At 48.1% G+C, this 26,549-nt stretch overlaps 2 protein-coding genes across 7 annotated transcripts; one reads left to right on the forward strand and one right to left on the reverse strand.

Annotated features, from left to right (window-relative positions):
- The first annotated feature begins 3,858 nt into the window (after nt 1-3,858).
- On the forward strand, nt 3,859-8,030 carry LOC144992261 (tribbles homolog 3-like). The gene is made up of 4 exons (XM_078947901.1): nt 3,859-4,140; nt 5,860-6,138; nt 6,679-6,971; nt 7,041-8,030. The coding sequence occupies exons 2-4, from the start codon at nt 5,860-5,862 to the stop codon at nt 7,588-7,590; spliced, it is 1,122 nt and encodes a 373-aa protein (XP_078804027.1). The 5' UTR covers nt 3,859-4,140; the 3' UTR covers nt 7,591-8,030.
- A 39-nt stretch (nt 8,031-8,069) lies between these two features.
- Nucleotides 8,070-26,273, reverse strand: atrip (ATR interacting protein). Of its 6 annotated transcripts, none has more exons than XM_078947897.1 (18): nt 25,953-26,273; nt 25,391-25,699; nt 24,876-24,958; nt 24,458-24,628; nt 24,278-24,390; nt 22,338-22,495; nt 22,171-22,266; nt 20,778-20,871; nt 20,403-20,558; nt 17,574-17,838; nt 17,456-17,497; nt 15,229-15,407; nt 13,674-13,810; nt 11,764-11,855; nt 11,535-11,618; nt 11,390-11,468; nt 11,113-11,319; nt 8,070-8,617 (listed from the first exon to the last, which is right to left on the reverse strand). In XM_078947897.1, the coding sequence occupies exons 2-18, from the start codon at nt 25,629-25,631 to the stop codon at nt 8,550-8,552; spliced, it is 2,265 nt and encodes a 754-aa protein (XP_078804023.1). In that variant the 5' UTR covers nt 25,632-25,699; nt 25,953-26,273; the 3' UTR covers nt 8,070-8,549. The 6 variants fall into 6 exon arrangements, 5 of the variants coding, with proteins under 5 accessions (XP_078804023.1, XP_078804021.1, XP_078804022.1 ...); XM_078947895.1 differs by having other exon boundaries at nt 17,399-17,497; XM_078947896.1 differs by having other exon boundaries at nt 17,399-17,497; nt 25,391-25,632; nt 25,953-26,194.
- Nucleotides 26,274-26,549: the final 276 nt, after the last annotated feature.

Consider the following 26,549-nt stretch of genomic DNA (forward strand, 5'->3'; position numbering starts at 1 on the left):
GGGTGATGACAATGGATCCACGATGTCTCTGAGGACAGTACCTGCAGGTATTGGACCGTCTACAAGAACCTCGTGATGCCGTCCAGACTCCTCACCTGCAGCGGTCATCTGTCATTCCAGTCAGAGGGGGTGGAGTCGGTTCTGAATGGTCTGTCTGGGAACCCTGGTACCCCTCCCATCTGGTAAACGGGCCTGCTGCTGTGTGGCGTTTGCTAAACCAGGTCTGAGGTCCTCAGGTTCTGGTCATGGTGGTGGTCTGTCACTGGGGGGATCTTCCCCCGGGTCTGTCCCAAACTCTGCAGTAGTTCAGAGTCTTGATGCAAGTCTGCTGACGACACTTGGAGACTCACCAAGTCCACCTGCAACACCTGACGGTCTACCAGCAACCTGAAGGCAGTGTGGTCGGTGGCGCTGCTCGCCGTCCAGCGGCGGCGTGTTCGTTAGAATGGTGACTTACTGACTAAATCCGCTTTTTGGACCCACAGAATGCTACTGAGGAAACGTGAAAACGGGGTTTCTGGTAGAATATTTTTGGTTTTGGACCGATAAGTCAGAGACATGTGAAAAACACACAATGATGCGTGTCTGCCACCACAATACAATCCACCCCCTCCCCAAAATCTGTGAAGTGAAACAAACAGTTTACAACGGCTTTCACTGCATCCTTAACCTATTTGGAGGCGTGGCTGTGAACGGCACATGTTCAGATCCAAATGTCTCCATGTTCACATGACAGCTGATCCATCTCCATGCTGGACCACTCAGGCATGTAGAGCTGGTCAGCGTCCGGTATCTACCAAACCGTGTTCCTGTTTATTCAGTGGCACCTCTGATCTACACCGGACCCCAAACCCCGGACCCCGGACCCCAGACCCCTGACCCCGGACCCCGGACCCGGTTTGTCCCTTGTACCCTCACCTGCCCAGGCTCTCTGCGCTTTTGCTGTTTCCTGCTCACTATCAATAAATCCTCATATTGTTCCATCTGCCTGTCCGTCACACGTGCACAGTTTTGGATGCTTTTGTTTCATCCGTGTGTTGTGCCTCCTGATTGGCTGTAGACCTTGTCAATCTTTCTCCTCCGTGCCGTGTCTCCTGTGTTCAGTCTGACACACTGACATCAATCTGTGATGTCATCAGATCTTTTTGTTCTAGAATCCTGGAACGTTTGAACTTTGAGAGAAAAGAGTGAAAATGTTAGAAACCAGGAGAAAGTGAGGAGGGAGGAGCTCACTGCCTGAAAGCTCAATCCTCACAGTTCACTTCAGAAACTTCCTGCAGAGACGAAGAAACACTGGGAAAAAAGAACGGCGTCTTTTTGAGAATGGAGGAAAAGTCTTTTCTCTCTGTGAACGTTTGGAAGCTGCAGGCAGAGAAACGTCTAGCAGCTCCACCTCCTCCTCTGTGTGTGTGTGTGTGTGTGTGTGTGGGGGGGGGGGGGGGGGGGGGGGGGGGTCCGCTTCTTTTCCTGATGGACACAATCAGAAAAGCTGGAAGCAAGCATGCACACCAACCGAACCCCCCACCTCCAACAGTCCCCCCCACCTCCAACCGTACCCCCCACCTCCAACAGTCCCCCCCACCTCCAACCGTACCCCCCATCCCCAACAGTCCCCCCCCACCTCCAAAAGTCCCCCCCACCTCCAACCGTACCCCCCATCCCCAACAGTCCCCCCCCACCTCCAACCGAACCCCCCACCTCCAACAGTCCCCCCCACCTCCAACCGTACCCCCCACCTCCAACAGTCCCCCCCCACCTCCAAAAGTCCCCCCCACCTCCAACCGTACCCCCCATCCCCAACAGTCCCCCCCCACCTCCAAAAGTCCCCCCCACCTCCAACCGTACCCCCCATCCCCAACAGTCCCCCCCCACCTCCAACCGAACCCCCCACCTCCAACAGTCCCCCCCACCTCCAACCGTACCCCCCATCCCCAACAGTCCCCCCCCACCTCCAACCGAACCCCCCACCTCCAACAGTCCCCCCCCACCTCCAAAAGTCCCCCCCACCTCCAACCGTACCCCCCATCCCCAACAGTCCCCCCCCACCTCCAAAAGTCCCCCCCACCTCCAACCGTACCCCCCACCTCCAAAAGTCCCCCCCACCTCCAACCGTACCCCCCATCCCCAACAGTCCCCCCCCCACCTCCAACCGTACCCCCCATCCCCAACAGTCCCCCCCCCACCTCCAACCGAACCCCCCACCTCCAACAGCCCCCCCCACCTCCAACCGAACCCCCCACCTCCAACAGCCCCCCCCACCTCCAATCGAACCCCCCACCTCCAACCGTACCCCCCACCTCCAACAGTCCCCCCCACCTCCAATCGAACCCCCCACCTCCAACAGTCCCCCCCACCTCCAATCGAACCCCCCACCTCCAACCGTACCCCCCACCTCCAACAGTCCCCCCCACCTCCAATCGAACCCCCCACCTCCAACAGTCCCCCCCACCTCCAACAGTCCCCCCCACCTCCAATCGAACCCCCCACCTCCAACCGTACCCCCCACCTCCAACAGTCCCCCCCACCTCCAACCGTACCCCCCATCCCCAAAAGTCCCCCCCACCTCCAACCGTACCCCCCATCCCCAACAGTCCCCCCCCCCACCTCCAACCGTACCCCCCACCTCCAACCGTACCCCCCACCTCCAACAGTCCCCCCCACCTCCAACCGTACCCCCCATCCCCAACAGTCCCCCCCCACCTCCAAAAGTCCCCCCCACCTCCAACCGTACCCCCCATCCCCAACAGTCCCCCCCCACCTCCAACCGAACCCCCCACCTCCAACAGTCCCCCCCACCTCCAACCGTACCCCCCACCTCCAACAGTCCCCCCCACCTCCAAAAGTCCCCCCCACCTCCAACCGAACCCCCCACCTCCAACAGCCCCCCCCCACCTCCAACCGAACCCCCCACCTCCAACAGTCCCCCCCCACCTCCAATCGAACCCCCCACCTCCAACCGTACCCCCCACCTCCAACAGTCCCCCCCACAGTCCCCCCCACCTCCAACCTGCTAGGACGGCGCCTCTTTCACCGTCTGTAACAACGTGCCGTGTGTTTCATCCGTCTTTCATGGGGGGCCTGTAATCGTTTCCTGTGGCGTGGAGGGAACTACAAGGTCGCCTGTAGGATGACATCACAGCAGCGCCGGTCGCGTGACGAGACTCAGCATAAAACATTTTCAGTGGCATTGAAATAATTGTTCTAACAAATCAACAGTTGGACTCTTTTTATTTTATTTTACTTTTTGTCTACTTCGACAATTGTTGCGTTATGTTTTGTAAGCATCAAGAATATTTTACATTTTAAACAAATCGTCAATTCGGATGATAAAAAAGTAGAGAATAGTATTAATTTGTTACTTTTTATTTTACATACATAAGTGCAGAATTCAATAAAAAACTCCCAATTTTAAAATGATTTATGATGAGACGTTTCAGTTTTATGAATATATTCAAAAGATGAAAACATCCAGGGAGGTAAGACTGGAACAATATGTGCATTTATGTATATAGAATGTCACCTTTTGATTTGTTCATCTTCTTTCTTCTCAGGAAGCGTTCTTTCTGCTGTCCATGTTTCTGTTCTGTAGGTGAAGGATCTGATTGGTTCTGGTGTCTGATGAACCTGATGACGTGTTTTCAACTTTGATTTTCTGTTCAATAAAGTTGGACAAAATAAAAATGGGTTAAAAGGTGCAGAAAGCAGATCACGTGACTACATTTCATCATGGCCCTTTCGGGAGGACTGACGTGACCGCGCGGGGATATGACGGGAGCGCGCGCAGCTGTTCTCAACTAAAGAAAACGCACCCCTCCCCCCGGCCCCGCCCTCTTCATGACGAAAGCGCCGCTCACCATTGCAACACCAAGGCCCCGCCCACTGCATGACGACACCACGCGGGGAACAAAGTGACCAAGCGGAGCCGCGGCAGTCCCGAACTGTGAGACCGGAGCCAGACCGAGTGGAGCTTCGGGAAAGCAGCGGGAAACCGACCTGCACGCGGGTGCGCGCGGAGCCGCCGTCTCTTTCCGGAAACTCAAGGAGGAAAAAGTTTGACCCCTTTTGATCCAAGTACCGGAGCTGATTCCGGAGGCTCCCCGGTCCCGGTCCGAAACTAAGCCGCCTCGGTTTCCGGTGAAGGTGAGTTAGAAACGTTTAGAATCAGAATGTTTCATAAATGTAGCGAGCAGCGGGAAAGTTGGTTTCATTTCGTCTAAAGTTTGACAGCAGCGAAACACACAAAGACTGTGACGTCACCGGAAGTGAAAAGAAATGATCGGAAAAATGTAACAGTCTGAACAAAGAAACATCAAAGGTTTCTGGGCTCGTGTGCTTCATAAACTAACGGATCTTTATATCGGTAGGAAGTTTCCGGTTCACGGAAGCGTTTTCTGCTGAAGCTCCGTTTTCTCGTTAGCTTCAGCCAGATGACCTGCTCTAATGACGTCACAAGGGACCAACATCCCACTGAAGGCTCTTTAAAAGTTTACACGACTTCCGGTTGAAGCTCAGCTTTAAGGCTGTGTATCTCTGTGTCTGTGTGTGTGTCAGTGTGAGTGCCAGTGTGTGTGTCTTTGTGTGTGTCAGTGTGAGTGTCTGTGTATGATTGTGTCAGTGTGAGTGTCTGTGTGTGTGTCTGTGAGTGTCAGTGAGTGTTTGTGTGTGTCAGTGAGTGTGTGTCAGTGTGTGTGTCTTTGAGTGTGTCAGTGTGAGTGTCTGTGTATGATTGTGTCAGTGTGAGTGTCTGTGTGTGTGTCTTTGTGTGTGTCAGTGTGAGTGTCTGTGTATGATTGTGTCAGTGTGAGTGTCTGTGTGTGTTTCTGTGAGTGTCAGTGAGTGTTTGTGTGTGTCAGTGAGTGTGTGTCAGTGTGTGTGTCTTTGAGTGTGTCAGTGTGAGTGTCTGTGTATGATTGTGTCAGTGTGAGTGTCTGTGTGTGTGTCTGTGAGTGTGTGTCAGTGAGTGTGTCATTGTGAGTGTCTGAGTGTGTTTCAGTGCGAGTCTCTGTGTGTGTGTCTGTGAGTGTCAGTGAGTGTTTGTGTGTGTCAGTGAGTGTGTGTGTGTGTGTGTGTCAGTGTGTGTGTCTGAGTGTGTGTCTGTGAGTGTCTGTGAGTGTCAGTGAGTGTTTGTGTGTCAATGAGTATGTGTGTGTGTCTGTGTCAGTGAGTGTGGGTGTCTGTGTCAGTGAGTGTGAGTGTCTGAGTGTGTTTCAGTGCGAGTGTCTGTGTGTGTGTCTGTGAGTGTTTGTGTGTGTCAGTGAGTGTGTGTTTGTCAGTGTGTGTGTCTGAGTGTGTGTCAGTGTGTGTGTCTGAGTGTGTGTCAGTGAGTGTCTGTGAGTGTCAGTGAGTGTTTGTGTGTCAGTATGTGTGTGTGTCTGTGTCAGTGAGTGTGATTGTCTGTGTGTGTGTGTGTCAGTGTGGGTGTGTGCACTACCTCAGTTGTGAGTCAGTTTTTGTGAATGTTTTGGTTCTTCCGTCTCCAAACGGACCTTCAGTGTGCTCTGCTCTGTTGTGCGTTTGTGTTTGTGTTGTTGACTTTTACAGCCTTTTAAACTTCACTGTTGTGTTCTGATGCAATCACGTGAAAGCCGCGGCGGCGCCCGTCAGCTTTCAGGAAGTTGCATCATGACACCTATAGACAGACATTAGAGCAGCGATGCCAACCGTCAGCTGGGATGCAGCTCTGCGCTGAAGCTGCAGAGGTGAAAGGTCAGGTGGCGGCGTCACCGTCGGAGGGCGCCGTTCCGTAGATTCAGCACTTCCTGTGAAAACGACAGGCTGTCCGGACACAGCAGAGGAGATGATGATGTCACTGCTTCATCGCTCATTTGAATCCGTTTCTGTTCCGCTGTCCCCCTGAAGATGAGCGCCGCTGGCGACACGGCCGGGTCTCCGCCGTGCCTGAAGAGGATGTTGGAGAAGCCCCTGGACAGTGCGCCGGCGTGCAAAACACCCCGTTTGGCCCCGCCCCCTCCATCCACTGGCCAGTCCCCTTGGTTCAAGACCAAAAGCCACTCCTCCAAATGCATCTGGAACGCACCGTCCCGCAGAGTGGGAGCGTACCTCCTCCTGGAGCGGCGGGAAAAGGAGGACGCCTACAGAGCTTTGCAGGAGGACCGACGGCAGCGACTCACCTGCCAGGTAAACGGTCACGGCTCAGGTTCTCGTGCAAAACAAATGTAACATTAAAACTACATTTCTGCGGATTTCTTCACTCAAATTGTTGTGAATGAGGAGCAGAAGAAAAAACGTGTAGGAAAATGCTGGGCGGAGCCACCAGCTCCATGCTCCGCCCCTTTCTGATTCATCCACCTGCAGACAGATCCCTGAGCGTTTTGGTTTTCCTGGAATCTGGATCTAAAACTAAACTGGATCGTTACGATTTTGCTGCTGTTTTTGTTGCACCGCTAATGTAAGCTAGTGGGAGAGAGTGTAAACAGAGAGCTCTCAGCGACAGGGAGTGGTCCCGCCCATAATTCTAATGAACTCCTGCCGCTCTGCAGATACTGTGTCCTAGAAAACACAGGACTTTGGCTAAAAACGGCATCATCATCATCAAAAGGCCCCTGATGAAGATGATGCTTTAAAAACAGATCAAAGGTTGATCGGAGCGAAGCAGCTCGATGCAGAACGGCGTGTTTGGACAGAAAAGAAGAAAAACGAGAGCCTTCATCGTTCCAGGTCCTCCCCCTGCACGGGTACCAGGACACGCTAGCCGCCTACAGCCGCGTCGGAAAGCACGGCAACGTCTGCAGTCTGTTGGATGTGGTTACCGGTCAGGACGGCGTCTACGCCTTCCTGCCTCATCACCACGGTGACATGCACGCACACGTTCGCAGCAGGAAGCACCTGGACGAGGAGGAGGCACGGCGTTTCTTCTCCCAGATGCTGAGCGCAGTGGCGCACTGTCACGGTCACGGCGTGGTCCTGAGGGACCTGAAGCTCCGGCGGTTCGTCTTCACAGACAAACACAGGTGAGGTTCTGTGCGTCAGCGGGTGACCGGCTCACGGAGAAGTGTTTTCATGAAGGGGTTGTCTTCCAGGACTCGTCTGGCGCTGCTGGGCCTCGGTGACTGCGTCGTCCTCTGTGGCGACCATGACGACGACTCTCTGACGGACAGGCACGGATGTCCCGCCTACGTGGGCCCCGAGCTGCTGTGCAGCGGACACGGGTCTTACTCGGGCCGGGCCGCAGACGTCTGGAGCCTGGGGGTGTCCCTGTACACCATGCTGGTGGGGCGGTACCCGTTCCAAGACACACAACCTGCAGCTCTGTTCGCCAAGATCCGGCGTGGAGCGTACAGTCTGCCCAGCTGGCTGTCGCCGCAGGCCAAGTGCCTGATTGGCTGCATGCTGCGCAAGGAGGCCGACGAGAGGCTGACGGCGTCAGAGCTGCTGTTGCATCCGTGGCTGACCGAGCCGTGCACGCCGTACCAACGCGTGCACAAGACCTTTCACAGCCAAAGCATGACGGCGGGCGATAAACAGGAGAGCGACGAGCAAGTGGTCCCAACGTGGGCGGAGGAGCGCCGGCAGGAGAAACCGGCCGGGTTCCTGTCTGCTCTGCTGCAGGCGGGAACGTACAGGAGCTGAAGAACAGCTGAGACCCCCCCCTACCTGGAATACTTGACCCACAAGTGCCTCGCTCCCATTGGTGTTCTGGACCTGTAGCTCAAACCTTTGATCTGAGCCCCGCCCCCTTCAGCCTCAGCAGTCCTGGATGAAGCTGCCGTCCGAGCTGATGTTTGCAAACGGTTGGGCCTAAAGTTCAGCCCCCCCAGGGTTTTCATGGTATGGAGAGAAGGCAGAAGAGGAACCACCGGCACCAGGGACATGCCTGACACGCTCGGGACATGCCTGACACGCTCGGGACATGCCTGACACGCTCGGGACATGCCTGACGCGTGTGAGTCTGTACTGACGGACACCTCATGATCATGATGGCTTTTTTCGCTGAACATCTGATCATCCAGAGAAGACGATGACAAAAACTATTTTGTTATTCTGCTGTAATAAATCTAATTTATGAGCCAGTTTTTGACTCGTTACTGCAGATCAGATCAAATTCAGGGTTTAGTTTAGAAAAACGTTTATTCTTTGTCATCAGCTGTTATCAAACAGAACTGGCTTTTATTCTCCATTGATGTGTGGTGAAGTGTCTCACTCAGGTCTGGGGTTTGAACCCCTAACATATGGATGGGCAGCCACAGCAGAACCAGACCCTCTGGGAATGCACCAACAGATTTGGACTCCAGGTCCCAGCCAGGTGCAGGTTCTTACTTCAGCCACATCTGAACCATCCAGATGTTGGACATCATCTGCATAAAGCTTTTATTTTGGCGAGCAGGAACAGCAGCTGGTCAAGGCCAAATTGTCTTCCTGCTGTTCCGAGCCCTTCTTGTGGTTCTTCTTCTGAGTGTGAAGTGAGTCCGGTGCAGCTCAACCACAAACATGGCTTGGGGGGGGCTCACTGCTTCCTTCACTTCAGTCCAACCCGCCTCTGTCCTCAGCCCAGCAGACGGTGGAGGCGGGGCTGGTTTGAGGTCAGCAGGTTAGCCATCGGCGTCCATATCATCGGCGTCGTCCCCCTCAGAGCGGCAGAGGTCCTCCAGGGCCACCTCTGACACACATGAAGGAAGCTGGTGAACATGCTGCAGACTGGAAGAACTGTTCAGAGCTGACAACAAGGCTCTTCCTGCTGCAGAATTTACCCAACAGCTGATTTGTTTATAGGCTTAGTCATTTTCTGATGCATAGCTTCATTTTATGTTAATGTTTCAGATTTACATATTGAACCTTGAAAGTCTTATGGCATTCAGAGCCAACAGCAAAGTCAGCATCTCATTGGACTGGGCACGACGGCGCCCAGTTGTAGCGGTGCTTGGAGAAAAAAATCTACGCCACTATCAGTTTAACATTATCTGTTGTATCAGAGTTTGTAGCAGCCTGAAACCTGCGCATGTAGGAAAAGGGGAGGGGTCTTGGGCGCAGGCAGCGAGGGGAAGCAGCGCTCTGGTGAGAACACGCTGTCCGTCACATACCACACTGTAGCGTGGGAGTAAATGGCGTATACTTGTATAGCGCCTTTCTTCCTACAAGGACAAAGCGCTTTACAGTCACACACACGTTCACACACTGATGGCGGCTCCGCTGCCAAACACAGGCGCCTGCCTACCACCAGAGGCAAGGTGGGGTTCAGTGTCTTGCCCAAGGACACTTCGACTCATGGGCGTGCAAGGCAGGAATTGAACCTGCAATCTTATGATCATGGGTCGACCGCCCTACCGCTGCACCACGGCCGCCCCCTGTGTGTTGCTGTACTGACCATGTTTGGCTCCACGTCTGCATGTGAGCGGTCTTTGTCACGTGTAAAGAACATTCAGACCTACCATCACGTTTAACGGATGGACGTCTCAACGCCTGCAGGAAGCTGAAACTCACCACGTATCCACCAGACTAGACCATCAGCAGAACCACCATGCAGCACCAGAATCACATTCATGCTAACAAATACTTATTTATTAGCAACAGCTTAACGTAGCGTCTCTTTCCCACACTGAGGCACAGAGACTTAACCTCTTTTAAGGTTCTTTCTTCTGGTTACTGCAGGCCATAACCAACGCCGAACAACCAATCAGGAACTCCTGAATCTCTCCCACCTGAGCGCTCCCCCCTACTTTATATTCCCCCACTCCAGCACAAGCCCTCCTGTTTCCCTTATTCAGCCAATACCTGAACCCCACTGGTCCAAACTACGTAACGACAGGTTGAGTGACAGAACTGAGGGCCAATCAGCATCTCTCCTTGATGAGTTCAATGAACTCTGGAATTTATAACGCGACCCAACAGACACCTAATCCAACTCAGTCCACTACAATAACAATGTTATTGAAAAGAATCCACACACTTTAAAAGTGGAATTCAAAATGTGGACATTACATAAAATGCACACATTCACTTATATTTTTAGCTTTCAACATATTGTATGGCTCTCACAAATGACATTTAAAAATATGTGGTGTTTATTGCTCTCTTGGCCAAAGAGGTTCCCAACCCCTGGTATAGCAGCTAGATGAGGAGAAAACGCTTGGATCAGAGGAAGATCTGTTAATAATCTGTTGGGGGGAGGGGGGTCCCACCAGTCCCAACCAGATGTGCTATTTTTTCAGATACCCATGCACCTCCCACTGCTGCTCTCCTAGGCCAGACTGAAAAGGAGCAGTGAAATCAGAAGACATAGATGACTATACGTCAGCAGCCCCCCATTTGCGTCTGCGCATTAGTCTGCTTCAACGGCTGCGTGTCTCCCTCTTTAACGTCTGCGTGTCTCCCTCTTTAGCGTCTGCGTGTCTCCCTCTTTAACGCCTGCACGTCTCCCTCTTTAGCGTCTGCGTGTCTCCCTCTTTAACGCCTGCACGTCTCCCTCTTTAGCGTCTGCGTGTCTCCCTCTTTAGCGTCTGCGTGTCTCCCTCTTTAGCGTCTGCGTGTCTCCCTCTTTAGCGTCTGCGTGTCTCCCTCTTTAACGCCTGCGCGTCTCCCTCTTTAACGTCTGCACGTCTCCCTCTTTAGCGTCTGCGTGTCTCCCTCTTTAACGCCTGCACGTCTCCCTCTTTAGCGTCTGCGTGTCTCCCTCTTTAGCGTCTGCGTGTCTCCCTCTTTAGCGTCTGCGTGTCTCCCTCTTTAGCGTCTGCGTGTCTCCCTCTTTAACGCCTGCGCGTCTCCCTCTTTAACGTCTGCACGTCTCCCTCTTTAGCGTCTGCGTGTCTCCCTCTTTAGCGTCTGCGTGTCTCCCTCTTTAACGCCTGCGCGTCTCCCTCTTTAACGTCTGCACGTCTCCTTCTTTAGCGTCTGCGTGTCTCCCTCTTTAGCGTCTGCGTGTCTCCCTCTTTAACGCCTGCGCGTCTCCCTCTTTAACGTCTGCACGTCTCCCTCTTTAGCGTCTGCACGTCTCCCTCTTTAGCGTCTGCGTGTCTCCCTCTTTAACGCCTGCGCGTCTCCCGCTTTAACGTCTGCGTGTCTCCCTCTTTAACGTCTGCGTGTCTCCCTTCAGTGTCTGCGTGTCTCGCTTCAGCGTCTGCGTGTCTCCCTTCAGCGTCTGCGTGTCTGAATGTGTACCTTCACTCTCGCTTAGTTGAAGAATTTCCCTCAGGTTGTTGCGCATAGCGGGGATCATCTGGTCATACATGTGCAGCAGTGGCCTGCAGCTCTCTGGGAAGCTGCAATGGTGCAGCAGCAGCCAGTGCAGCAACAGCAGACACTCCCGCAGGAGAGACACCGCCACACTGCGCCTCCAAGGCAAACAAACAGAACCTTGGGTCACACCTGCAGGGAAAGGAAATCTTTGGTTTTCTGTATCCTTGACATCCGTAACAAAAATGAAAGAACAACCGACCTGTTGGTTCTGTTGACTCCTGAGAGGAACGAAGATCCAACCACTGACGATGGAGGAGAATCACAACCGTCTGAACCAGCTGAGGAGGCAGAGCATGTTCACAACGAGATCCAACACGCGGTCTCCCTGAACGAGCACATCATACCTGAGTGTTACACTGACAGGTGCTCTGTACGTCTGCCCTCCAGGTCCCCACCCCCTGAGTTAGTCTGCTCACCAGAGTAACAACCTGCATTAAAGACAGATCTGCCTGTTTGCATCTAATTCTGCTGCAGTGAAACTTGAAACTTGGAAGCAGTAATCTAATAACCAGCAGGTCACATGATCTTTGAAACAACAAACCCACAGATGCATCTCACTAGATCTGATCTCACCTGCAGGTCCAAAAGAGTCCAGTCTGACTTGGCTGCCTTTCTGTCCGGTCTGGTTTTAATAAAGTGGAATAACTTCAGGAAAACACAGGGATCTGAGGAGCAGAACCCATCAAGTTATTCCAAATATATGGAAAAGTTTATACCAGGTCTTAAGGATGCACTCAATCCAAACATTTCAGACAAAAATAGCTAAAAAGAGTATTTTTGGTTTGGATCTGAAAGATATTATACACCTAAACACCAGGGATGTGATGCAATCAGAACCATGTCTGCAGCCTGTCCACATTTTCATGTCTCAGAGCCAAAAGGATAAAACCTGCAGTCATTAAAATACACCGGAGCTTTTACATGTGCAAAGGGTTTTCCTACGTTGGGGTTTATTTGGCATCAAGATCCTGAACTGCAGACAGGCTGGTCTGAGTTTTTCAGAATGTGTGGGGGTTGTGCTCACTTTGGTCCCCTTAGTACCAGTTGAGCATGGTTCCAACCCCACAGTCTACCTGAGTATTGTTGCTGACCATGTCCATCCCTTCATGACCACAGTGGACCATCTTCTGATGCTACTTCCAGCAGGATAAGGCTCCATGTCATGAAGCTGGAATCATCTCAGACTGGTTTCTAGAACATGACAATGAGTTCTCTGGACTCAAACGTTCTCCACAGTCACCAGAACCCAATAGAGAACCTTTGGGATGTGGTGGAACGGGAGACCAGCATCATGGATGTTCAGCAGACAAATCTGCAGAAACTGATGCTGTCATGTCAACGTGGACTGTGGTGGCTGCCTACACTGTCACCCCATCAGGGCAGTAACATCCTGCACCACACCCTACATATCTGTTCACTTTATTTGTGCATATACCTTTGGATTTCTTTTTCAAACATAACACACACATTTTATAACATTTATTAGCATGCTTCAGTTTACGTTTTTATAATTTGATGGTTTGTTTGAGTTACCAGTGCTAAGGGGAACCATTGTTGCTGCTGCTGCCATCTGCTGCTGGAAAATCAAGTCAGGCCTGACACAAGAATGCATCCCAGTCAGCAGAGGCGTTATATTCAGAAGGCAGCTAATTGGACTGAACCATCGCCCAGTGGACAAGGAACTCTTTCTGTGTTTCTTTACTTTAGTTTCTATTTTGATCTTTATTTTCATTCATTTGTGTATATTAAGTTACTATAGGTTGGACTTTAGTTTAGTTTGTTCTCTGTATTTTGTCTTAGTCTTTTTAAGTTCCCCCTTGTGTGTCTAGTTGGTTTGATCAGCCACTATATATGTTCCCTTGTGTTTCCAATTAGGAGGTCAGTTTGATTAAGTTTGTTTGTTCAGTTGTCCTCTGTTACATTTAAAAGCTTGAGTTAATTTTGTTGCTTTGACCTCTTTTAAGGGCCCATTTTTGCCCATCTACACATTTTGAAAATTAAATTTCCATATTTTTGATTAAATTGTTTGCTGTCCTTGCCTTTTACTGCTCGGTCCACCACATGGACCAAACTCTGAGGAATGTTTCCAGAACCGTGTGGGACACCAAGGATTAAGGCGGTTCTGAAGGTAAAGGGGTCCAACCCGGTACCAATAAGGTGGCCCTAATTAAGTTAAAGTCCTATCAGCCGTCACGCACCTTGGTGTCAAAATTTGTTCTCCGCTTTGACTCCTCCCCTGGGGGAGCAGCAAGCTGCAGCAACAGCCATTTGGTGGTTGAACCCCCCCTCCAGCCCCTGAGTGCTGAGTGTTCAGCAGGGAGGCACTGCCCCCCCTTTTTACTCATTGGTATGACTTGACCTGGATTTGAACTCACAACCCTCAGGTTTCAGGGCAGACCCTGAGCTGCTAAGGTGGCTGGTGAGTGCACGCACAGTAAACAAATGAGTGACAGTAGTAGCAGTAGCAGGGGGCGGAGCCTCACCGTGTTGCGAACAGAGCTGCTGGGCCAGAATCTGATGGTCAGACAGAGATGTGAGGACGGACACACAGTGTGAAAGTGTCTGCAGCCGGCTGTCGGTGGACGCGCACACACACACTGCCTGTACAACACACTGCAGCCTGTAGGACAGATGGAGGCCAATATTTAACCAGAGGAGGAGAACCACAAACAGAAACCCATCAGCCATAAGATTTCCCTGCATTGAGGGCTGATGCCACACATACGGGATGTCATGTGATTCTTTTGTGTGATTAATTAACCATGACTCCAATGAATCTACTCTTCATCTAATAACTGCTGTGAAAAGCCTCATTCTGAGGGATTTTCATTTAAAATGGTGACACTGTCACAGTAAAAGATCCAAATACAGCTAAAAAACTGGCTTTAGGAGGGTTTCTTAATGTAACTTTTACACCAACAAGAGGGAATTTTTTCAATCTCCAAAAATGAAGAAAAAAACAAGAAGACACGGTGTCTCCAATTTAACACATTAAAAAACAGCAGGAACACGCCAATAAACATTGATCTCAAACTTCTTATTGACACCATAATGCATGTAGACCTGCCTTACTACAGTTCATCGTCCCAAACAATCCACCCCCCGTAGATGTTCACACCTCGTCAGGCGTTATCCTTTACCTAATAGATCACAGCTGGGGCGTAGCGGCTCTGGTTGGATCAGTTCTGTTAGGAACTACACAATCACGCTGCGACGCAGTGCGTGCCGCATACGCCAAAGACTTAGACGTGCCCCGAGAGCGATCGATGTCAGAGGCGTTTTCAGCCGAGGTCAAATAAAACCTTCATGCAAGTAAACAGTTGGAGCCCTGATTTTTAGAATGGAGACGTTTCAATAGTTATGGATTGAAAAGGCAACTGATGCAATACAAAAAAGAAAAGACGCACTCATTTGACTGTAATTAATTGCCATGAACGTGATAATCTGACACCCCATCCATCAATGGGGGGGGGGGCACCGTCAGGCCTTAGGGGCCAGAGTGTCTGCATGTTTTCCACATATCCATCCCATTACCTGGAGCAGGTATTTCCAGCCAATGAGGTCTGGGAAGAGCTGGGTTTGTTTGAAAACAAGCAGGAATGCGGACCTCAATGCCCCCCCCCGCTATTTAAAAAGCATCCAAGTAGTTGTTGACCAAATCCCAGCGCTTAATGAGCTGTAAAAAGTGTGCTTGTGTAGTCAAATGGAACTGATATGGTGTTTCATGGCTGCCGTTAACTGAACGAGTGCAAAGACAACTGAGTGAGGAACCTTCCAACCGCGCAGGTGCAATGCCAACTGAGCGACCGCGCATATCACACCTGTAGGGCTGCAATCTTTACTGAGCGGCGCTCCTACAGACATCCCCCTGAACACTGCGCACAAGCCCAGCGAGCGTGCAGGAGCGCCGCTCAGTTCCTTCAGCTACAGTCACACTGCGGTTCAAGTAACAGGAGGGAACCCTGCTGACTCTTTGGTTCTCCACAGAACCAGAGACGGTTCCAGCTTTGAATGAAGGTGATGCTGCTTTGATGTTACCTGGCAGAATGCTCCTGCGATGTCCTTTCAATCAGGACACACAGCGTCTTCATGACACTGTCCATAAGCTGCTCCGTATGGGAGCTGCTCTCACACAGCCGGGAGTCGCACAACCGTAGAAGGGACTGCAGCACGGCATTCTGGGAGCAGAGCGGCACTTGCTCAGCAGTATGGGGAGCCTGTGTGCAACAGAAGCATAAAACTGGTTAGAAAACCAAGCTGTAATTCTGAAGAAAAGGTACGCTTGACACAGTTTAGTCCTGCTAACATCACATTTGACTTAACACGGTGAAAAAATACAGCTGCAGCTGTGAAGAAATTAGGACCCCCTCATTAAATAATCATATCTGTCTTAAATAATGTTCAGAGTTAAAGTATTTTAATAAAAACTGAACTAAAACATGATCATTATTGCACTCAGAAAAAGTTCTGAACATCAAAATCATATTTTAATGGAGGTCAAAGTTTAGACCTCCTGCTCCTTCGGCTGAAATCCCATCATTCAGATATTTTTGTGGCATCTACCATCTAAACGTAAAGATAAGAATGATAACGATAAAGTTTTTAATAGGCTTAAGAAACATTTGATGTCAACTGATCACACTTGGATCGCTCACTGATGTTCAGATTGGTGGATGGCGAACATTTATAGACTTATATAAGTTTATACATATACATTTGTAGACTTATTTCAATTTATATATATATATATATATACATTTAGAGGGTTATATAAATTATATATATATATATATACATTTAGAGGGTTATATAAATTATATATATATATATACATTTAGAGGGTTATATAAATTATATATATATATATATATAGGCTTATATAAATTTATATATATACATTTATAGACATATATAAATTTATACATGTACATTTATGGACTTATTTCAATTTATATATATATACATTTATAGGCTTATATAAGTTTATACATATACATTTATAGACTTATATAAATTTATATACATATATTTATAGGCTTATATAAATTTACATATTTACATTTATAGGCTTATATAAATTTATATATATACATTTATAGACTTATATAAATGTATATATATACATTTATAGGCTTATATAAATTTATATATATATATTTATAGACTTATTTAAATTTATACATATACATTTATAGACTTATATAAATTTATATATATACATTTATAGACATATAAATTTATACATGTACATTTATAGACTTATTTCAATTTATATATATACACATTTATAGGCTGATATAAATGTATATATATATATACATGTATAGGCTTATATAAATTTATATATATACATTTATAGACTTATATAAATTTATACATGTACATTTATGGACTTATTTCAATTTATATATATATACATTTATAGGCTTATATAAGTTTATACATATACATTTATAGACTTATATAAATTTATATACATATATTTATAGGCTTATATAAATTTACATATTTACATTTATAGGCTTATATAAATTTATATATATACATTTATAGACTTATATAAATTTATATATATACATTTATAGGCTTATATAAATGTATATATATACATTTATAGGCTTATATAAATTTATATATATATATTTATAGACTTATTTAAATTTATACATATACATTTATAGACTTATATAAATTTATATATATACATTTATAGACATATAAATTTATACATGTACATTTATAGACTTATTTCAATTTATATATATATATATACACATTTATAGGCTGATATAAATGTATATATATATACATGTATAGGCTTATATAAATGTATATATATATATATATATATTTATAGGCTTATATAAATTTATATATTTACATTTATAGATATATATAAATTTATACATATACATTTATAGACTTATATAACGTTTTTCTACCTTCTTAGGAGGCCCACAGCACTTTACACACACACACAGTCAAAAACACACACACAGGCGCGCACACACTGGTGGCGGCTCCGCTGCCGAACACTGGCGCCAACCTTCCACCAGAGGCAAGGGGGGGTCTTGCCCAAGGACACATTGGCGGGCAAAGCGGGAATCAAACCCGCAACCTTCCGAAGGTCGACTTAGGGTTCTGAAGGTCGACTGCCCTCCCACAGCCGCCCATATTTGCATGTTTCCAAATATGTGTTAAAGCTCACAGGTTCATAGGCCGTCTTAATTTTTGACAGGACTGTAGTTTGTTTCTCAGCATTGACCTCTGTTCTGGGGTTCTCCTCCAGCAGGACAGCCTGGACCACCTGTGGAGCGGTTCATAGAGTTCATGAGCAAAAACATGTAAGAAAACAGACACGCCCATTGCTTTGGCGCCATCACCTCATCACTGTGGGTCAGCAGGACACGGAGGAGCCTCAGGGAGGTCAGCCCTGCATCTGCCAGACTGAAATGACACAGACCAGCCTCCTCCAGCCGTTTCTTCCCCGCAGAAGAAGAAGCCAAGCCTCCTGCCAGATGTGAGCCGATGGCGGCAGAGTCTGAACTGCTGTGGCTGCAGAAGGAGCGCAGAGACACCAGCGTCTGGCCGAGCTCAGACAGGTACGAGTCCAGCAGGGGGAGTAAGAGGACAGCTCCAGGACACGCCCTGCACAGACAGTGTTCCATCTGTCCTGACAATCAGTCCACAGTGCTAACACACAACGACTATTTCACAGGTAATGCTAACACACAACGACTATTTCACAGGTAATGCTAACACGCAACGACTATTTCACAGGTAATGCTAACACGCAACGACTATTTCACAGGTAATGCTAACACGCAACGACTATTTCACAGGTAATGCTAACACTCAACGACTATTTTACAGGTACTGCTAACACACAACGACTAATTCACAGGTACTGCTAACACACAAAGACTATTTCACAGGTAATGCTAACACACAAAGACTATTTCACAGGTAATGCTAACACACAACGACTATTTCACAGGTAATGCTAACACACAACGACTATTTCACAGGTAATGCTAACACGCAACGACTATTTCACAGGTAATGCTAACACACAACGACTATTTCACAGGTAATGCTAACACACAACGACTATTTCACAGGTAATGCTAACACACAACGACTATTTCACAGGTAATGCTAACACACAACGACTATTTCACAGGTAATGCTAACACGCAACGACTATTTCACAGGTAATGCTAACACACAACGACTATTTCACAGGTAATGCTAACACACAACGACTATTTCACAGGTAATGCTAACACACAACGACTATTTCACAGGTAATGCTAACACACAACGACTATTTCACAGGTAATGCTAACACACAACGACTATTTCACAGGTAATGCTAACACGCAACGACTATTTCACAGGTAATGCTAACACGCAACGACTATTTCACAGGTAATGCTAACACGCAACGACTATTTCACAGGTAATGCTAACACGCAACGACTATTTCACAGGTAATGCTAACACGCAACGACTATTTCACAGGTAATGCTAACACACAACGACTTTCACAGGTAATGCTAACACTCAACGACTATTTCACAGGTAATGCTAACACGCAACGACTATTTCACAGGTAATGCTAACACGCAACGACTATTTCACAGGTAATGCTAACACGCAACGACTATTTCACTGTTAATGCTAACACGCAGCGACTATTTCACAGGTAATGCTAACACACAACAACTTTTTCACAGGTAATGCTAACACTCAACGACTATTTTACAGGTAATGCTAACACACAACGACTTTTTCACAGGTACTGCTAACACACAACGACTAATTCACAGGTACTGCTAACACACAAAGACTATTTCACAGGTAATGCTAACACACAAAGACTATTTCACTGGTAATGCTAACACGCAACGACTATTTCACAGGTACTGTTAACACACAACGACTATTTCACAGGTACTGCTAACACACAACGACTATTTCACAGGTACTGCTAACACGCAATGACTATTTCACAGGTAATGCTAACACGCAACGACTATTTCACAGGTAATGCTAACACGCAGCGACTATTTCACAGGTAATGCTAACACACAACAACTTTTTCACAGGTAATGCTAACACTCAACGACTATTTTACAGGTAATGCTAACACACAACGACTTTTTCACAGGTAATGCTAACACTCAACGACTATTTTACAGGTACTGCTAACACACAACGACTAATTCACAGGTACTGCTAACACACAAAGACTATTTCACAGGTACTGCTAACACACAAAGACTATTTCACAGGTAATGCTAACACACAAAGACTATTTCACAGGTACTGCTAACACACAACGACTTTTTCACAGGTAATGCTAACACAACGACTATTTCACAGGTAATGCTAACACGCAACGACTATTTTACAGGTACTGCTAACACACAACGACTAATTCACAGGTATTGCTAACACACAAAGACTATTTCACAGGTAATGCTAACACACAACGACTATTTCACAGGTACTGGTAACACACAACGACTTTTTCACAGGTAATGCTAACACACAACGACTATTTCACAGGTAATGCTAACACGCAATGACTATTTCACAGGTAATGCTAACACGCAGCGACTATTTCACAGGTAATGCTAACACACAACGACTTTTTCACAGGAAATGCTAACACACAACGACTTTTTCACAGGAAATGCTAACACACAACGACTATTTCACAGGAAATGCTAACACTCAACGACTATTTTACAGGTAATGCTAACACACAACGACTATTTCACAGGTACTGCTAACGCACAACGACTATTTCACAGGTAATGCTAACGCACAACGACTATTTCACAGGTACTGCTAACGCACAACGACTATTTCACAGGTAATGCTAACGCACAACGACTATTTCACAGGAAATGCTAACGCACAACGACTATTTCACAGGTACTGCTAACGCACAACGACTATTTCACAGGTAATGCTAACGCACAACGACTATTTCACAGGTAATGCTAACACACAACGACTATTTCACAGGAAATGCTAACACTCAACGACTATTTCACAGGTACTGCTAACACACAAAGACTATTTCACAGGTAATGCTAACACACAACTACTATTTGATCTCAGCAGCTTTTCCCCTAAGCCATAGGAGTCCTCAGCTGGTCACAGAAAGTTCTGATGTGGTTCACGTGAGCCGGTTGTACCTGCTGCCTGCTGCTGGTGGACTATGACTCAGCATGCTGAGTCCTGTTGCAGCCAAAGTCTGAGCCAGACCCCTGGCCACTCTGGGAGATCCAGCTTCACCAGCACCAACTGCAGGACGTAGATCAGAACAGAGCTGGAAGTCTTCTAGAAGTTGACTGAACACAGAATTCAAACAATAAAAACACAAAAAATACTGAACATGAATCACAACCTAATGTGGGATGACAACTTCATTCACTTCAGTGATACAAAACAAAGACTTCTCTAAACTAGGACAATTTAGCTTAATCCAGTCTGTCATTGTACACAATCACCAACCAGCTGTATGTGGCAGTCTGTAATGACGTGTGTGTGTGTGTGTGTAGTCAGTGTACCTGGAGTCTCTCAGATTTAGAGCCAGCAGTTGAGAGAGACCAAAGGATCTTGGCATCAGAGGCTGTTGCAACAACAACCCAAGCAGTACAGCACCTTTCAGGAAGAACACACCCACATTAGTCAGGCCTTTCAGGAGGCGGAGCACGATTGTGTTTCATTTTAGTGCACACACATGTCAGCGCTCAGCTCCGTCTTTCAATCAGGTGTGAGTGAGGCTCATGCATATGAAGTCCAGATGGTCCACAATTCTGTTGCCCACAAAAACCCCTCCTTCTCTTGTACACATCACCCCCATCCTGGAAGAATCCCCCCCTCCACATCTGTCTGAGCTCCTCCCCCCACATCTGTCTGAGCTCCTCCCCCTTTCCACACGCCTCACTGTGGCTCCATCGTGTTGTGCCGTCTGCTTCCCAGAATTTTTTATTTTATTTTTTTTTTAATTGAGAAAAAACAATTGAGAGTTGTAAACAATTATGACAAGTATAGAAAAATGTAAACGACATGTACAAACAACAAATGCAAGATAGAATAAAAAAGATATAACAATAATACAGAAAAAAACAAAGCTTAAATAAAATAAATTAACTAAAAAGTGGGTTACATAGAGATTTTAATGATTCTAAACTCAAAAAGCTGACGGTTACATACGATACTTTGAAGTTCCATAGTAGGTTTGTTTTCCATGAGGTTTACGGATAAAAAAAGAGCAGAGTTCTTTATGAAATGTAGAAAATATGGTTTGATTTTAAGGTATCTACATTTATGTATATAGAATTTACCCCACATAATTACAAGATTTAAAATAAGACTTGTGTTTTTGTTTTCTAAAATAAACCCAAAAATAATGTCCTTAATAGAAAAGTCTGCTAGAAGTGGAATCTTGGGGAAAAGCCAATAATGTAAATTATTCCAAAAGACATTAGAATAAAAACATTCAAAGAAAAGATGCTCAGTCGTTTCAATGTCATCGTGACAAAAAGAACAACAGTTTTCAGGAATTCAAACCCTTTCTCAGTAATTCCTTGGAAGGGTAAATACCTGAAAAGGTTTGAAAGGGGACTTTGCTTCAGGAGGGATGGGGGGTTTGAAATATTTAGTTCCCATTTGTTTCTTTTCTGAATTATTAAAATGTTGGGTTTTATAGTTTGGATTTGAGATGTAGGGAAAGGACGTTTCGTTGTCCCAAACACGGCTTCACTTCCTGTCTATAACCCCAAAACGCATCAGTTCAGATGGTTTTTTCTGTCATCCTTCCATCCGTTTGTTTCTCCATCTTCTGGCTTCAGAATTCAACGGTTCATTTCACTGTTTTCATTTGTTTCCCGTGTCCTCGGATGTCTGGGTAGATTCCAACATGTTCTGGACCTCTTAAACCCGTGCACAGCGTCTCACCTCTGTGCTGCAGACGAGCAGGTTTGATGCTCAGGAAGGGGTCAGGACGGGACGGCTCCTGTGTGTCTGCACATCTGCTGCTGCACGCTCCTCTGTCTGCAGAAACAAACGCATGCGCAGTCTTAGCGTGGCCTCAGACAGCTGCACACGTCTGCAGCAGCACCCACCGCCTCTCTTAGCCTTCATCGGGGTTCCCACTGCTGTCAGTCTGGAAGACATGTGGAGGGAGAAGGCCTCTCTGGTGAAGACGCCGTCGCCGACTGGAGAGGAGGAGCTACTCCCCCTCCCATGATGCACGGCAGCAAGGCTATTTGTGGTTTTAGAACTAAGAAGAGAGAAGAGCAGAAAGACAAACATGTTGGTGTCAGAGTTGGAGCGTCTACGAGGGAACGATGCCGACTGATGGGACACAAACAACAGAAACACAGAAGCATAAGAACCAATCAGATGTAAGGAGATCTTTGGAAAACCTTACAGTGAACCATTCCAGAGAGCATGTGAGCCGCCATGAGTGCATCACTCCCCAGCTCACACATGCAAACACGGCTGCTGTGGAAACAGGGCTGTGGAGACACGGCTGCCGTGGAAACGCGGCTGCCGTGGAAACGCGGCTGCTGTGGAAAAGCGGCTGCCGTGGGAACGCGGCTGCCGTGGGAACGCGGCTGTGGAGACACGGCTGCCGTGGAAACGCGGCTGCTGTGGGAACGCGGCTGCTATGGAAACGCGGCTGTGGAGACACGGCTGCCGTGGAAACGCGGCTGCTGTGGAAACGCAGCTGCTGTGGAAAAGCGGCTGCCGTGGAAACGCGGCTGCCGTGGGAACGCGGCTGCTATGGAAACGCGGCTGTGGAGACACGGCTGCCGTGGAAACGCGGCTGCCGTGGAAACGCGGCTGCTGTGGAAACGCGGCTGCCGTGGAAACGCGGCTGCCGTGGAAACGCGGCTGCTGTGGAAACGCGGCTGTGGAGACACGGCTGCTGTGGAGACACGACAGCTGTGGAAACGCGGCTGCCGTGGAAACACGGCTGCTGTGGAAACGCGGCTGCCGTGGAAACGCGGCTGCCGTGGAAACGCGGCTGCCGTGGAAACGCGGCTGCTGTGGAAACGCGGCTGTGGAGACACGGCTGCTGTGGAGACACGACAGCTGTGGAGACACGACAGCTGTGGAAACGCGGCTGCCGTGGAAACGCGGCTGCTTTGGAAACGCGGCTGCTGTGGAAACGCGGCTGCCGTGGAAACGCGGCTGCCGTGGAAACGCGGCTGCTGTGGAAACGCGGCTGTGGAGACACGGCTGCTGTGGAGACACGACAGCTGTGGAGACACGACAGCTGTGGAAACGCGGCTGCCGTGGAAACGCGGCTGCTGTGGAAACGCGGCTGCTGTGGAAACGCGGCTGTGGAGACACGGCTGCTGTGGAGACACGGCTGCTGTGGAGACACGACAGCTGTGGAAACGCGGCTGCTTTGGAAACGCGGCTGCTGTGGAAACGCGGCTGCCGTGGAAACGCGGCTGCTGTGGAAACGCGGCTGTGGAGACACGGCTGCTGTGGAGACACGACAGCTGTGGAAACGCGGCTGCCGTGGAAACGCGGCTGCTGTGGAAACGCGGCTGTGGAGACACGGCTGCTGTGGAGACACGACAGCTGTGGAAACGCGGCTGCCGTGGAAACGCGGCTGCCGTGGAAACGCGGCTGTTGTGGAAACGCGGCTGCTGTGGAAACGCGGCTGTTGTGGAAACGCGGCTGCTGTGGGAGGAAAGTCTGCTAGAGATCTGAGATGAATGATGGTGGTTTCAATGTAACTGCAGAGGTCTGAGCTCAAACTGCTGAGGAACTTTACCATCGATGTCGTTTCTCCCACAATGCAGCATCTAAGCCCCCTTTGTGCTTTAGCCACATGTAGAAAAAGAAGGTTTCTTAAACTGGATCAGGATTCAGAGACGAGACAAAAAGAATAAAGTTTGAAGGCTGGACGTGAGCATTTGTGACGTTAACAGTGTCAGAAAAGCCTCTCTGACTGAACAGGAATCTGGCTTTGAAGCCCTTCTGCTCATCAAACATGGACCTGAGTACCACACTGTTACTAACAGGAAGGAAGGCGGAGACAAACCTGTTTACAGCCACAGGAGACGCCACCTTGTTTCTGTCTGAACTCATGAGTTTTGTCTTCATTTCCGTGATTTCTGCTTCTTTGAACTGCAGCTCAGACTGGAGCGACTGGACCTGTGGGCAGAGGACGGTCAGCTCAGGGCGTCAGTGGGCGTGAAGATGCTGGCGCCTCTCATCACACCTTCCTGTTCAGCTCCTTCTCCCTTTCGCTCTGCTCTTTCTGCCTCTGGGTCTCCAGCAGAACCTGGTTCCGCCTCTGAGCCTCTTTCTCCTGCTGAGCTGCCTTCAGAGAGTCCCGGAGGACCCGGATTTCCCCGCTCTTCAGTAAAATCTCCTCCTCCACTTCCTTCAGCTAAAACAGAAAAGATTTTCCTGGATCCGATGAAGTAAAAATAAACCATTCATCTTCTGGGACATTCTGGACGTTTCAATGAGGTTTGAAGGTTTGAACCTCAAGAAAATGACATCAATACAATATAACGTGGTTAATCCCTTTGGGAGAACGCTGCAGTGAAGACCCTTCTGGTCTCCTGTGACCCACCAAGCGGCAGGTGGGGGCTCTGCGGTGGCAGACTTCCCGTTTTCACGCCGAGCCTCACCTTCTTCTTCAACTCTGCTTGCTGGGCTTCCAGGAGTGCGAAAGCGGCGTCTCTGTCCGACCTAAAGTTCTGCTGCCTGTTTCCTGAAACCACAACCACCATCAGACGTCAGCCAACTCTTTTCCACGCCCAGCGCCTGAAGGTTTCACACATGCTCAGTCCGGCGCTCAGCGACCACCGGCGCCATGACGATCAAAGCCCAGTTTTCTGGATCAACAACAGCGGCAGAACCACGGTTCCTATCCCATGTTTGAATCAGAATGACGTGATCCACACGTGGGAAATTTGTTTGTTACCGCAGCAAATGACAGCATTGCAAACATAAGAGGAAAAAAAAGAATAGGAATAATAATATTAAAAAAGTAACATTAGTGGTATAATTTAAAAAGCTATTTACAGACAGTAAAGCTGCAGACTCACTGACTTCTGCTTTAACAGCACAAACAAATGTGTTGTCCTATCAGATTTAGAAAGTTCTGCGCTCCTCCTGTCATCTCAGGATCACCTGGACTCACCTGGCTGTCCTGGTCTCCGGTTCTCTCTGCTGACGGGTCGGTCCAGTCGGCGGGCTGAAGGCGGGCTGCAGGGTCTGGACCCGAGCCCCTCAGCGGCCGCAGTGACAGCCTGGGAGGCAATGATGTCGATTTCATCCAAGTCATCCTGGGTAAATTCCTCCTCGTCTCCAAACGGATCACCGTGGGAAGTCAGCGCGTCCGGGTTCGAGCCCCGCAGCCTTTTGGAGGGGGGGCAGCTCATGCTGGGGCAAAAACAGAGACGTTGTCTGGTATTTTCCTCAAGAAGCTGGTGGGAAAACCTACAAGTGTCTTAAAGACGGAGAGAGACACAAAAAAACAGCTTTAAAAAAATGAATCCCGTCTGCTGCTCGAGACTTTCCATCAAGCTTTGAAGAGTTCTGGATAAACTGCAGGAGACAAGCAGAGCATGCTGGGAAATATCAACACGAGGGTTTACTTGATACAAAGCGACTCTATCAGGCTGTAATCTGTCTTCTGTGACCCAAACCTATCAGTCAAAGGAGAGAAACGGGTTCGCGGGGGTTCTGGTTCCGGCTGTTACCTGTTTTCTGCGGAAGCTTCGGGTCAGCGATGCCAACATGCTAAGCTAGCAAAAGAAAATAACATGCTAAGCTAGCAGCTCAACATCAAAGGAACCTTTTCCGTCACGAAGCTCTGGAATTTCATTTTCACACCGAATTCATCCGAGTCGTTAAATCTGTGCGAACCGGTCCAATAAACACCGACGAACCAAATGGAAGTTTGGCTTAAAACATGACTGTCCCGCTGCCCCTGAACGTCCGTTGACCTGACCAATCACAGAGGTTTCACGTGACTTTGTTGTCTACAGGTCCTCGAACAGGACAAAACACACAAAAACACGGGCGAAGAAATGTAAATTGTCGATATGGTCTGAAAATGCGGGATTTCTTCAAAATCACTGTTTTGAAAAACAAAAATCTTAAATGCTATTTATCTGTCTAAGAATATATTCCAAATAAACTGAGTTTTGGCTCAAACACGTTCACTTTTGCTGCATGATTTACAGTTAAGACCAGTTTTATTCATGTGACGGATCCAAACGTTTCTGGTTTAATTGTCAGCACTAGTTAACTTGTTATAACATTTATCGTCCTCCTTTAAATTTCCATCAGAATAA

Source organism: Oryzias latipes, chromosome 5 (genome assembly GCF_053564925.1).
Source record: "Oryzias latipes strain Hd-rR chromosome 5, Olatipes_Hd-rR_3.1".
Classification (NCBI taxonomy): domain Eukaryota; kingdom Metazoa; phylum Chordata; class Actinopteri; order Beloniformes; family Adrianichthyidae; genus Oryzias; species Oryzias latipes.

Coding starts and splice junctions, on each gene's coding strand:
- LOC144992261 (XM_078947901.1), top strand. CDS start 5,860: ATGAGCGCCGCTGGCGACACGGCCGGGTCTCCGCCGTGCCTGAAGAGG. Junction 6,139..6,678: donor GGCAGCGACTCACCTGCCAG/GTAAACGGTCAC, acceptor TCATCGTTCCAG/GTCCTCCCCCTGCACGGGTA. Junction 6,972..7,040: donor GTCTTCACAGACAAACACAG/GTGAGGTTCTGT, acceptor GTTGTCTTCCAG/GACTCGTCTGGCGCTGCTGG.
- atrip (XM_078947895.1), bottom strand. CDS start 25,631: ATGAGCTGCCCCCCCTCCAAAAGGCTGCGGGGCTCGAACCCGGACGCG. Junction 24,959..25,390: donor CCGGAGACCAGGACAGCCAG/GTGAGTCCAGGT, acceptor TTGTGGTTTCAG/GAAACAGGCAGCAGAACTTT. Junction 11,320..11,389: donor GGAGTCAACAGAACCAACAG/GTCGGTTGTTCT, acceptor CTTTCCCTGCAG/GTGTGACCCAAGGTTCTGTT.